The sequence below is a fragment of the Dryobates pubescens genome, chromosome 24 (assembly GCF_014839835.1).
Source record: "Dryobates pubescens isolate bDryPub1 chromosome 24, bDryPub1.pri, whole genome shotgun sequence".
Taxonomy (NCBI): domain Eukaryota; kingdom Metazoa; phylum Chordata; class Aves; order Piciformes; family Picidae; genus Dryobates; species Dryobates pubescens.
The window spans coordinates 2,466,866-2,480,034 of NC_071635.1; the positions used below are offsets into that span (position 1 = coordinate 2,466,866).

The following is a 13,169-nucleotide window of genomic DNA, read 5'->3' on the forward strand; positions in this document are numbered from 1 at the left end:
AAGTGGTCTGTGTCCCCAGGGGCCTGGCCAGCACCACAATGACATTTCCACTCCTAACCCAGCATAGGCAGGCCCAGCTCAGCAGCATGGCCAACCTGCTCCTGGAGGCAGCAGCACAATTCAATCTGCTTCCTTCATCTCCTAAATTAGTTTTCCCCTGAGTTTAGCCAAAGCTCTGGGCAGATGTGCTGCTGATCCACCACTTCTTCTAGGCAGGGAGGGATTTTCCAAGCCCTGCAGTTTGCTGGCATGCAGCCATGGAACAGGAAATGTGGACACAGCAGAAGAGCAGGAGAGAAGCTCTCAAGCTTTATCCTTGATGCCTTGTCCATGAGAGATGGGCACAGCAGAACAGGAGGGAGAGAAGCTCTCAGGTTTTATCCTCAGTGTCTTGTCCATGAGACATGGGCACAGCAGAACAGGAGAGAGAGAGCAGCTCTGAAGCTGTGTCCTCAATGTCTTGTCCATGAGACATGGGCACAGCAGAAGAACAGCAGCAGCTCACAAGCTGCACTCACAACTGTCCATGAAATGTGGGCACAGCAGAAGAGAAGAGAGAGAAGAAGCTCTCAGGTTTTATCCTCAGTGTCTTGTCCATGAGACATGGACGCAGCAGGAGAACAGAAGAGAGAGAAGCAGCTCTCAAGCCTTCCCCACAGCTGTCCATGAACCACAGGCACAGCAGAAGGGTGCAAAGTAAAAGGCAACCTTGTGCAACCATGGCAGTGTCACTGTCACCACCTAGCACACCAGGACAAGGTCATTTCTAGCTCCCAAGAGGTTTGCACTGAAGCCTGCAGAACATGGTGGAGGCTGCAGCAAGAAATTCTCATCACCTCCTTTCCCACACTTCAGTGCTGAGCTCCTCTAGCAGCAGCAAAGCAGCCTGGCAGCTGCTGTGGCCCTGCTTTGGCTTGAGAGCAGAAGGGAGCAGAGAAGGTGATGATGATAGAATAGAATAGAATTAACCAGGCTGGAAAAGAGCTTTGAGATCATCCAGTCCAACCTCTCACCCAGCACCATCTCATCAACTAACCCATGGCTCCAAGTGCCTCATCCAGGCTCCTCCTAAACACCTCCAGGGATGGGGACTCCACCACCTCCCTGGGCAGCACATCCCCATGGCCAATCTCTCTTGCTGGGAAGAACTTCCTAACACCCAGCCTGAACCTCCCCTGGCACAGCTTGAGACTGTGTCCTCTTGTTCTGCTGCTGGTTGCCTGGGAGAAGAGACCAACCCCCACCTGGCTACAACCTCCCTGCAGGGAGTTGTAGGCAGCAAGAAGGTCTCCCCTGAGCCTCCTCTTCTGCAGGCTAAGCAACCCCAGCTCCCTCAGCCTCTCCTCCCAGGGCTGTGCTCCAGACCCCTCCCCAGCTTTGCTGCCCTTCTCTGGACACCTTCCAGCACCTCAGCATCTTTCCTAACCTGAGGGGCCCAGAACTGGACACAGGACTCAAGGTGTGGCCTGAGCAGTGCTGAGCACAGGGCAGGATGAGCTCCCTGCTCCTGCTGGCCACACTGTTCCTGATGCAGGCCAGGATGCCATTGGCCTTCTTGTCCCCCTGGGCACACTGCTGGCTCATGTTCAGCCTACCATCAACCAGCACCCCCAGGTCCCTCTCTGCCTGGCTGCTCTCAGCCACTCTGACCCCAGCCTGTGGCACTGCCTGGGGTTGCTGTGGCCAATGTGCAGCCCCTGGCACTTGGCTGTGTTCAATCTCCTGCCCTTGGGCTCTGCCCCTCTGCCCAGCCTGTCCAGGTCCCTCTGCAGAGCTCTCCTGCCCTCTAACAGCTCAACTCCTGCCCCAGCTTGGTGTCAGCTGCAAACTTACTGCTGATGGACTCAATGCCCTCCTCCAGGTCATCAATGAAGATACTGAACAGGCTGGGGCCCAGCACTGATCCCTGGGGCACACCACTGGTGCCTGGCAGCCAGCTGGCTGTGGCACTATTCACCACCACTCTCTGGGCTCAGCCTCCAGGCAGTTGCTAACCCAGCAGCCAGGGGGATGCTGTCCTTACCTTCAGGATGGGAGCCATGAAGACAGACACACCGGTCAGGATGAACACGATGATTCCAGTGACTCTCTGCTCCCTGAAACAACAGCAGTGGGTGAAGCAAGGGTGGCTTCAGCTGTCAAACCCACAGCACCAAGCCTGGCAGCTCAGGGTTGGGTTTTTTGCAGCCAGCAGGTGCCTGGAGGAAGCCTCACACCACCTCTCCTTTCAAGCCCCAGCCCAGCTTGGCTTTGCTGCTCTGGGTTTGCCTTCTGTGGCTCAGCACAGCGAGGAGCAGCCTTTACACCTTCACCACCAGCAGCAGCTCTGGGGCTTTCCCCTCTCAGGGGACACCTTCTGGCTCTCTCCAACTCCCTGAAAGGAGGTTGGAGCAAGGTGGGGGTTGGCTTCATCTCCCATGTTGAAAGGAGGTGGCCTCGAGCTGCCCCAGCCAGGGGAGGGTTGAGGTTGGGTGTGAGGAGCAACTTGTTGCCCAAAAGGGTTGGCAAGCCCTGGAGCAGGCTGCCCAGGGCAGCAGTGGAGCCTTCATCCCTGGAGGGGTTTCCAAGCTGTGCAGAGGACCCTCTGGGCCATGGTGGTGTTGGGTTGATGGTTGGGCTCAGAGACCTTAGAAGGCTTTTCCAAGGCAAGCAATTCTCTGACTGTAGAAGTGGTGCTGAGGGCCAGGGCTCAGAGGTGACCTGAATGGACTGGAGGGCCTCAGAGGTCTCTCCCAGCCCCCCTCCTTGCTGCATGGCAGGGTTCACAGCATGCAAACAGGCCATGGACCACCAGCTCCCCACTTTCAGGTCAGCTGTGCATTCTGAGTCCCCCTCCCAGTCCCTCAGCAGCCTGCAGAAATGCTCCATGGGGCTTCCTCAGCACCCACAGCTGCTCCCTGCATCCCCAAACCCTTCTGCCAGGCAGCTCTCAGAGCCAGCTCTTGCCACTGCTGCTTCCTCACCTACACAAGTGGCCTGATGCCCCCTTTCCCCTGCTGAAGGCACTTCACAGCACTTCATTAAGGCAGCCAAAGAGGAATGGCTTGGGGGAGTCCAGGTCATTGCTCCAGGCCTGACAGGTTAGAGGTTTTACATGACAACCCCCCCACTGCCATGGATACAGCCAGCTGCAGTTAAATCATCTCCTGCAGCCCTGGGAAACCCTGCTCTGACCTGGCTGAAGCAGCTGCTGAGGAGCTGCTGCAGGGGGGCAGGGTCTGGCCAAGGCATTACCAAAGACCTGTGCTGCTCAGTCTCAGAGATGTGAGGAGAGAGAGCAGCAGGAAATACTCCAGGAGAACTCTGTGGTGTCCCATGGCCACCAGAGCTTGCTCTGGAAAGCTTTTGGGTGCTTGGAGCTGGACCCCTGGAAAGCTTTTGGGTGTCTGGAGCTGGACCCCTGGAAAGCTTTTGGGTGCTTGGAGGAGACCTCAGCCTGAGTGCTCAAAGCACCCAGGACTGCTCTAAGCTCTGGTGGGAAGTGGCAGAGGTTGGAAGGGACCTCTGGAGATGATCCAGTTCAGCCCTGCTGCCCAGGCAGGGTCACCGAGGGAATCACAGGATGGCAGGGGTTGGAAGGGACCTCCAAAGATCATTGAGTCCAAGCCCCCTGCCAGAGCAGGGCCACAGAATCCAGCACAGGTCACACAGGGACACATCCAGATGGGGCTGGGAAGGCTCCAGAGAAGGAGACTCCACAACCTCTCTGGGCAGCCTGCTCCAGGGCTCTGTCACCCTCCCAGTGCAGAAGTTCCTCCTCATGTTGAGGTGGAGCCTCCTGTGCTGGAGTTTATATCCACTGCCCCTTGTCCTATCCCAGGGTGCAAGTGAGCAGACCCTGTCCCTGTCCCCTCCCTCTTGCCCCCCAGCCCTCAGCTATTGATAGACATTGATTCAATCCCCTCTCAGCCTTCTCCTCTCCAGACCAACCACCCCCAGGGCTCTCAGCCTCTCCTCACAGGGCAGTGCTGCAGTCCCTGCAGCACCCTCATAGCCCTCCCTTGGACTCCCCTGAAGGTCACACAAGAAGCCATCCAGGTGGGTTTGGAATCACTCCAGGCTCCACAGACTGACAGAGCTGTTGACCTTTAAGCTCACCCAGTCCAACCATCAGCCCCACCAAGGCCATCCAACCACGGCCCCAAGGGCCACGGCCACAGCTTCCTGGAGCACCTCCAGGGCTGGGGACTCCAGCACCTCCCTGGGCCCCCCTGGCAGTTGAGGTCTTCCTGGCTGTTCATACCTGACTCCCAAAAACTTGGGCTGCTCTCCAGGGGCTGAGGTCTCTGTCTCCATCTTCAGGCTGTCAATGTGAGCGATGGAGATGACAGTGGCAGCCACGTACCAGGGCAGGCCCATGAAGGAGCACACAATCATCAGAATGGCCACCCAGAACAGATCCAGATGGTAGCCAGCACCTTTCTGTGAAGGGAGACAGACAGCCTTCAGCCTCAGCATCCTCAAACACCTCCAGGACAGCCAAGGGCTCTAGCCTGGGGGTTGAGGCACACCAAAGGAGCAGCATCTCCTCCCACCGCAGCTTCTGGCCCACAGAAACTGCCACAAGGAGGCACAGAGCAGGACAAAATGCTCCTTGAACGATGCAGGAGCTGTTCCTGCAGGGAGAACAGGTGAGGGGGGCAGCTCTGGAAGCTCTGAGAGCAAGGGGATGAAGGAAGCACAGGAGAAGAGCAGGCTTGAAGCAGCCCAAGCAGCCTGTGCCCACTGCCAGGTTGAGGTGGTGCAAGCCAAGCCTTGCAGCTGCCCCAATGGCCTCTCACAGAGGCACAGCAGCTCAGGAGGTGAAGATCAGACAGCTCCACCTTCACCAAAGCATATTTCATAGAGCCATAGCATTGCTTTGGGCTGGGAAAGCCCTCTGAGGTCATCCAGTCCAGCCTTCAGCCCTCCTCCAACCCTGACCACTCTTCAGTGCCTTGAGGAGAGCTGAACTCTGAGGGCACGCTGAGGGTTTAGCTGAGCAGCTCAGTTTGTCCTCCTGGCTGTTCAGGTTGACTTGGACAGAAAGCAGAGGGAGTGCTGCCAGCAAACAGAACACTGAGGGGCTGCAGAGTGTCCAGAGAAGGGCAACAGAGCTGGGGAAGGGTCTGGAGAACAGGGCTGTGCACCCTGCCACAGCCCCCAGGGCAGCCCTCCTGCTGCTGCTGCCACACAGGCAGAGGGAGGCACCTTCTGCAGGGAAGAGAGGGTAGAGTCATGGAGGGGTTGGGGCTGGGAAAGCCCTCTGAGGTCACCCAGTCCAGCCAGCAACCCAACCCCACCATGGCCACCAAACCCTGGCCCCAAGTGCCATGGCCACAGGGTCCTGGAATCCCTCCAGGGCTGGGGACTCCACCACCTCCCTGGGCAGCCTGTGCCAGTCCCTGACCACTCTGGCAGCAAAGAAATTGTTCCTCATCTCCATCCTAACCCTCCCCTGGCACAATTTCAGGCCATTGCCTCTCCTATGCCCTGAGACTAGGGAGGAGAGACCAAGCCCCACCTGGCTCCAACCTCAGCCTTCCCCAGGTCCCTCAGCTGCCTCTCCCCAGCCCTGCTCTCCAGCCCTGCTCTCCAACCTCCTTTCAGGGAGCTGCAGAGGGCACTGAGCCTCCCCTCAGCCTTCAGAGAAGGTTCACCTTTCCTCCACTCCTGCTCTGCTTGGTTTTCTTGGGCAGCCCAAAGGACCTGGACCTCTTGGTGACCCAGCAGGGAAAGCAACCCAGGCTGGTCTTGAATAGCCCTCATTGTGCTCCTCCCAGCTGTGCTGCTTGCTTTGGCTGGCCAGCAGGGGTGGGATGGGCACTCACTGACACCCTGCCCATGCTTTAGCATTAGGAACAACAGCCACATCCTTCCCTTGGCCTCTTCTTCATGGAGGGAGAGCAGTGCCTGCATCCTCCCAGAGCTGAAGAGAACGCTTGGTCTGCTTCCTTGGGTCCAGGAGGTGGCCCTGAAGCTGAGCTCATGCCAATGAGTCTTCCCCCAGGGAAGATGTGGGCACAGTGCTGAGTCACAGAATGGGTTGGAAGGGACCTCAAAGATTATCTACTCCAACCCCTTGCCATGGGCAGGCACACAAGGGAATGGCTCAGGTTGGAAGGGAGCTCAGAGATCATCTACTCCAACCCCCTGCCATGGGTAGGGGCACAACAGAATGGCTCTGGACAGCAGATCTGGACAGTGAGGGTGGGGAGACACTGGAACAGGTTGCCCTGGGAGGTTGTGGGTGCAGGGGGTTGGAACTGGATGATCCTCTAAGGTCCCTTCCAACCCAAGCCATTCCATGAGTGACCCAGCACTGCCCACAGGAAGGACATGGACCTGATGGAGAAGGTCCAGAGGAGGGCCACAAAATGCTCAGGGGAATGGAGCAGCTCTGCTGGGAGGCCAGGCTGAGGGAGCTGGGGGTGTTCAGGAGAGAAGAGAAGGCTCCAGGCAGACCTCAGAGCAGCCTGCCAGAAGTGGAAGGGGGCTACAGGAAGGCTGCAGAGGGACTGTGCCCAAAGGCCTGCAGGGAGAGGACAAGGGGCAGTGGTCTGAAATGGGAGCAGAGCAGACTGAGATTGGCTGTGAGGAACAAGCTCTGCACCAGGAGGCTGTTGGAAGGCTGGCACAGGCTGCCCAGGGAGCTGGTTGGGGCTCCACCTCTGGAGCCATTCAAGGTGAGGCTGCTCAGGGCCTTGGGCAACCTGCTCCAGGGGAGGATGTCCCTGCTGACTGCAGAGAGGTTTGGACTGGATGAGCTTTGGAGGCCCCTTCCAACCCAGAGCATTCTATGCTTCCATGATTGGAGGGAGCCTTCCCCCTCAGGGTCAGCCCCCTTGACTCCTGTCCTGCTAGCAGGAAGGGACAGGCTTCTTCCCCAGGGATTTCCTCTTTTTAGAGCAGAACAGAATTAACCAGGCTGGAGAAGACCTCAGAGATCATCCAGTCCAACCTCTCACCCAACACCATCTGATCAACTAACCCATGGCACCAGGTGCCTCATCCAGGCTCCTCCTAAACACCCCCAGAGATGGTGACTCCACCACCTCCCTGGGCAGCACATCCCAAGGGCCAATCTCTCTTGCTGGGAAGAACTTCTTCCTAACATCCAGCCTAAACCTCCCCTGGCACAGCTTGAGGCTATGTCCTCTTGTTCTGCTGCTGCTTGCCTGGGAGAAGAGCCCAACCCCCACCTGGCTACAACCTCCCTTCAGGTAGTTGCAGAGAGCAAGAAGGTCTCCCCTGAGCCTCCTCTTCTGCAGGCTAAGCAACCCCAGCTCCCTCAGCCTCTCCTCACAGGGCTGTGCCCCAGACCCCTCCCCAGCTTTGTTGCCCTTCTCTGGACACCTTCCAGCACCTCAACCTCTTTCCTAACCTGAGGGGCAAGAGCTGGACACAGGACTCCAGGTGTGGCCTGAGCAGTGCTGAGCACAGGGCAGGATGATTTTCAATCAAAACTGACCAGGCAGGGAAAGTAGGAACAAAAAGCCACAACCAAAGCCCTCCAGGCATGAGGAACCTGCCCAGCACTGGCTGCAGAGTTTATTTTAACAACATGCCTGCAGCCCAGGCTCTCCTGACCCTGTGGTTGGAAAGCTCCCCTTGAAAGGACATCCAGCTGGGGCTATGCCCTTGCTGTGTCCCAGAGCTCTCCAGCTCACTGCTTCTATCCCACAGCCCAACACAGCTGCCAGCCCTGGGCCAGCCCTGGCCAGAGGTGGGGTTCTGGGATGGTTTTTGGCACCCCAAAGCCTTGCTCAGAAGGGCTGGCAGCTGCTGGCCAGGGCTCAGTGAGACCTTGCTCATCACAGAATCAATAAGGTTGGAAAAGACCTCAGGGATCATCAAGTCCAACCTCTCACCCAACACCTCCTGACCATGGCTCCAAGTGCCACATCCAATCCCCTCTTGGACACCTCCAGGGATGGGGACTCCACCACCTCCCTGGGCAGCACATCCCCAGGGCCAATCTCTCTTGCTGGGAAGAACTTCTTCCTACCATCCAGCCTGAACCTCCCCTGGCACAGCTTGAGACTGTGTCCTCTTGTTCTGCTGCTGCTTGCCTGGGAGAAGAGCCCAACCCCCACCTGGCTACAACCTCCCTTCAGGTAGTTGTAGGCAGCAAGAAGGTCTCCCCTGAGCCTCCTCTTCTGCAGGCTAAGCAACCCCAGCTCCCTCAGCCTCTCCTCCCAGGGCTGTGCTCCAGACCCCTCCCCAGCTTTGCTGCCCTTCTCTGGACACCTTCCAGCAGCTCAACACCTTTGATGTACACTCTCTTTCCTCTTCCAATCACAGAACTGTTAGGGCTGGAAGGGACCTCAAGGCTCAGCCAGCTCCAACACCACCAGCTGGCCCTGCCCAGGGTTGCTGCTTCAGATCTCTGGGCAGTGATGGAGCTTTCCAATGGAACCAGCCTTGCTCCTAGCCAGAACTCTACCCCAGGGGACAAACACTGCTGTGAAGAACCAGCAGTGGCCTTGCTGAGGGATCCTCAGCCCTGCCACAGGCCCTCCTGCACCTCCAGCACACCTCCTGCACCCAGGCAAGGCACGAAGCACACCCACCTTCAGCTTGTGCTCCTTCCTGTTGACAATGACAGCTGTGATCTGCTGGTCCATGAAGATGAGGATGGTCACCAGTAGTGCAGGGATGGCTGCTGCCAGGTACACCCACCACGGGTTCCCTCCAAAAGGGGGGATAAACCAACCCCTCTCAGGACTGGTTGGCTTTTGAGGGCATGGAGGAGAGAAGCTGGTGTTAGAGGGGGGGTCTAGGAGCCATGGCACCCCCCACAGGCTGGCACCTCCCAGCAGTGGGGCTGCTGGGAGACACTGGGGGCTTCATCCTGCCCAGGAACAGCAGCCCCAGGGGGTTCACAGCATGGAGGCAGGAGAGAAACCATCCATTTAGGACATAAATCACAGAAGTGTCAGGGCTGGAAGGGAGCTCAAGGCTCAGCCAGCTCCAACCCCCTGCCATGGGCAGGGACACCTCACACTGCAGCAGGTTGCTCACAGCCTGGCTGCAAACACCTCCAGGCAGGAGGCTTCCACCACCTCCCTGGGCAACAACTTCTTCCTCACATCCAATGTCAATCTCCCCACTTCTAGCTTTGCTCCATTCCCCACAGTCCTATCCCTCCCTCACCCCCTCCAAAGTCCCTCCCCAGCTTTCCTGGAGCCCCCTGCAGCTCCTGGATGGCCACTGAGCACAGAACCACCACCCACAATGATTTTGGCCTGGCTCAGAGCATGGGTAACTCAGGCATGCTCAGGTTTAGGTGCTAAGCTTCCACTGAATTACTGCCTGCTGTAGCTCACTTGACCTGAGTTCATCACCAGACCCATTGAAAGTGCTCTAAAAGAGCACACCAGCCAGCCAAGAGGCTCCCAAAAGGGATCAGAGCTGGGGCCCAGGGTGGCCTGGCTGCTCTCCTGCTGTGAGGGTGGGAGAAGGCAGCCTCTGCCAAGGGCCAGGCAGGCAAGCTGGCACAGACCTACCTTGAATTCACTTGGCACGATGAGTTTTGGGGTGTCCACACCTACCAGGGCATCTATGCCACAGAAAATCAGGATGGACAAGATAATGGCAAAGTCACTGATCAGCTTCCTGGCCTGAAAGAGAAGGGGGAGGTCAGAATCATGGAATCAACCAGGCTGGAAAAGACCTCAGAGACCATCAAGTCCAACTTGCCACCTAAGACCTCCTGACAACTAAACCATGGCTCCAAGTGCCACTTCCAGTCCCCTCTTGAGCACCCCCAGGGCTGGGGACTCCACCCCCCCCCGGGCAGCCTCTTCCAACCCCTGACCACCCTTTAGTGGCTTGAGGAGAGCTGAACAAACCCTATGAGGAGAGGCTGAGGGAGCTGGGGGTGTTCAGCCTGGAGAAGAGGAGGCTGAGGGGAGACCTCATGGCTCTCTGCAGCTCCCTGAAAGAAGGTTGGAAAGAGGAGGGGCTTGGGCTCTGCTCCCTAGTCTCAGGGGATAGGAGGAGAGGCAATGGCCTGAAACTGTGCCAGGGGAGGCTTAGGTTGGAGAGGAGGGAAAATGTCTTTGCTGCCAGAGTGGTCAGGGGTTGGAAGAGGCTGCCCAGGGAGGTGGTGGAGTCCCCAGCCCTGGAGGGGTTCCAGAAACCTGTGGCCATGGCAGCTGGGGCCAGGGTGGTGCAGGGCAGGAGGTTGGACTGGATGATCTCAGAGGGCTTCTCCAACAGAACCAGTTCCATGCCTGCTGCCATTTGCCTACACAACCCCTGGGTCCTCCCTGGGGACCATTAAAGCCTCAGTGGAAGCAGGAAAGCAAGCTTCAGGAAGACAAAACTGCTTTTGCCAAGAGCCCCCCAGGGGGGTGCCTCCAGGCAGCCTGACTGCTGGTGACAGCAGCCAGCAGCCCCCAGCTGGCTGTGGAGCCTTAGAAACTCCACAGCCTGCACTGGCTTGGGAGGGACCCTCCAAGGTCCTCTTGTGCAACCCCTCTGCAGCCAGCAGGGATCATCAGGCTGCCCAGGGCCAGCCTGCAGGCACCTCTGGGCTTCTCCTGCTTGGCTGACCTCCCCAGCTGAAGTCACCCTGGCAGGAGTGTGTGAGCTGGGGGCTCCCAGCTCTACCACAGCCTTTTGTACCACCCCCCAGCCCCCATCTCCAAGGGAGCTGCTCCCTGTGGTTGGCACTGTGTCAGGCAGGGATTTCTCCTGCAGGGCTGTTTACTGCTCCTCTGTGGTACAGCTGAACCTCTTTGATTTTGAATGAAAAGGGAACAAATTCCATCCAGGCTGGAATGCAGCTCAAGTGCTCTGTAGCCATGGGAACCCAGGGGCAACAACAGCTCTGAGCAGATCTCACAGCTGCAGCCCAGCACCACAGGTCCAGCCCAGCCCAGCTCACCTTCGGGGTCTGAGCAGTGGCAGCCTGAAGCTGTCATCCTCGTGGCATCACAGCACCAGGAGGGTTGGAAGAGACCTCTGAGCTCATCCAGTCCAACCTTCACCCCAGCCCCACCATGGCCACCAAACCATGGCCCCAAGGTCCTTGCACACCTCCAGGCATGGGGACTCCACCACCCTCCTGGGCAGCCTCTTCCAACCCCTGACCACTCTTTAGTGGCTTGAGGAAAGCTGAACAAACCCTATGAGGAGAGGCTGAGGGAGCTGGGGGTGTTCAGCCTGGAGAAGAGGAGGCTGAGGGGAGACCTCATGGCTCTCTGCAGCTCCCTGAGAGGAGGCTGGAGTGAGGAGGGGCTTGGGCTCTGCTCCCTACTCTCAGGTGACAGAAGGAGAGGCAATGGCCTGAAACTGTACCTGGGGAGGCTTAGGTTGGAGAGGAGGGAAAATGTCTTTGCTGCCAGAGTGGTCAGGGACTGGCACAGGCTGCCCAGGGAGGTGGTGGAGTCCCCAGCCCTGGAGGGATTCCAGGACCCTGTGGCCATGGCACTTGGGGCCAGGGTTTGGTGGCCATGGTGGGGTTGGGTTGCTGGCTGGACTGGGTGACCTCAGAGGGCTTTCCCAGCCCCAACCCCTCCATGGTGCCTCCCTCTGCCTGTGTGGCAGCAGCAGCAGGAGGGCTGCCCTGGGGGCTGTGGCAGGGTGCACAGCCAGCTGCTGGGGTGCCAGGGGGATACTCACAGTGGTGGGGAAGTAGCGACTGGTCTTGAACTTCTTCAGGGCCATGGAGCAGGTGTAAGTGCCAAAGAAGAGGATGAAGGACATGAGGGTGATGTCAGGGACATAGTGGCAGTTGTTGCCCACCAGCTGCCCTCCGTATTTCAAGCACTCCTTGGCTGTCAGAGAGGACCAAGCGATGGTGGAGTTGTACTGCAGGGCAAGGAGAGACAGAGTCACAGAGCTGCCAGGGAGCTCAAGGCTCAGCCAGCTCCAGCCCCCTGCCATGGGCAGGGACACCTCACACTACAGCAGGTTGCTCACAGCCACCTCCAGCCTGGCTGCAAACACCTCCAGGCAGGAGGCTTCCACCACCTCCCTGGGCAGCCTGTGCCAGGCTCTCACCACCCTCCTGGGGAGCAACTTCTTCCTCACAGCCAATCTCAATCTCCCCATTTCTAGTTTTGTTCCACCCCCCCCCCCCCAGTCCTATCCCTCCCTGACACCCTCAGAAGTCCCTCCCCAGCTTTCTTGCAGCCCCCTGCAGATCCTGGTAGGTAGATACAATGAGGTCTCCTGGGAGCTTCTCCCCTCCAGCCTGCACAACCCCAACTCCCTCAGTCTGTCTCCATAGCAGAGCAGCTCCAGCCCTCTGCTCCTCCTCCTGGCCCTGCTCTGGACACCTTCCAGCCCCTCCAGATCCTTCCTGGCACAGAGGCTCCAGAGCTGGCCCCAGAGCTCCAGCTGTGGTCTCACAGAGTGGAGCAGAGGGGCAGAATCCCCTCCCTGGCCCTGCTGGCCACACTTCTCTTGCTGCAGCCCAGGCTCTGCTTGGCTCTCTGGGCTGCAAGTGCTCCCTGCTGGCTCCTGCTGAGCTTCTCCTCCCCCAGCACCCCCAGGCCCTTTCCTTCAGGGCTGCTCTCCAGCCAGTCCCTGCCCAGCCTGTATCAGTGCCTGGCATTGTCCTGACCCAGCTGCAGGACCTTGCTCTTGGTCTTGTTGAACCTCATGAGGCTGTCCTGGACACAGCTCTGCAGCCTGCCCAGGTCCCTCTGGCTGGATCCCTTCTCTCCAGCCTGCCCAGGTCCCTCTGGCTGGATCCCTTCCCTCCAGCCTGCCCAGGTCCCTCTGGATGGATCCCTTCCCTCCAGCCTGCCCAGCTCCCTCTGGATGGATCCCTTCCCTCCAGCCTGCCTGCTGCACCACACAGCTTGGTGTCATCAGGGCATGGTGGCCACAACAGCCCTCTGCCATTCCAGCCCCGGATGCAAGGACTTGGGTCACAGCTTCCCAAGGTCATGGGCGACCCCAGGGAGTCAGCAGGAGGGTTTCCTTCATGTGACCCACTCCTGGTCTACTGGCAGGGCCCAGCAGCAGCTCCTGACACCTGGGAGAGCCTGCCCTGCTGAGGAGCACTCACCAGCTCAGAGGAGTAGGAGTAGGGCAGCTCAGCGGCCGAGGGCACCGTGGTCCCGTTGAACAGGGAGCCATTGACTGCAAGAGAGGACAGAGAGGGGCATGCCACGGGGGTGGAGCCAGGAAAGGAAAGGGATGTCGACCCCCACAGCCTTCCTGACCCCCAC

General features: G+C 58.8%; 1 protein-coding gene across 9 annotated transcripts in view; it reads right to left on the reverse strand.

Annotated features, from left to right (window-relative positions):
• The window catches only part of SLC4A4 (solute carrier family 4 member 4), a 136,138-nt gene that overhangs the window by 14,917 nt on the left and 108,052 nt on the right, over positions 1-13,169 (reverse strand). For all 9 annotated transcript variants that reach the window (XM_054172484.1, XM_054172483.1, XM_054172485.1 and 6 more), the window contains 6 exons: positions 13,007-13,080; positions 11,611-11,799; positions 9,489-9,602; positions 8,553-8,714; positions 4,244-4,422; positions 2,024-2,096 (listed from right to left, as the gene is read on the reverse strand). In XM_054172484.1, the coding sequence (XP_054028459.1) occupies positions 2,024-2,096; positions 4,244-4,422; positions 8,553-8,714; positions 9,489-9,602; positions 11,611-11,799; positions 13,007-13,080 (791 nt within the window). The remainder of the gene's footprint in view (positions 1-2,023; positions 2,097-4,243; positions 4,423-8,552; positions 8,715-9,488; positions 9,603-11,610; positions 11,800-13,006; positions 13,081-13,169) is intronic.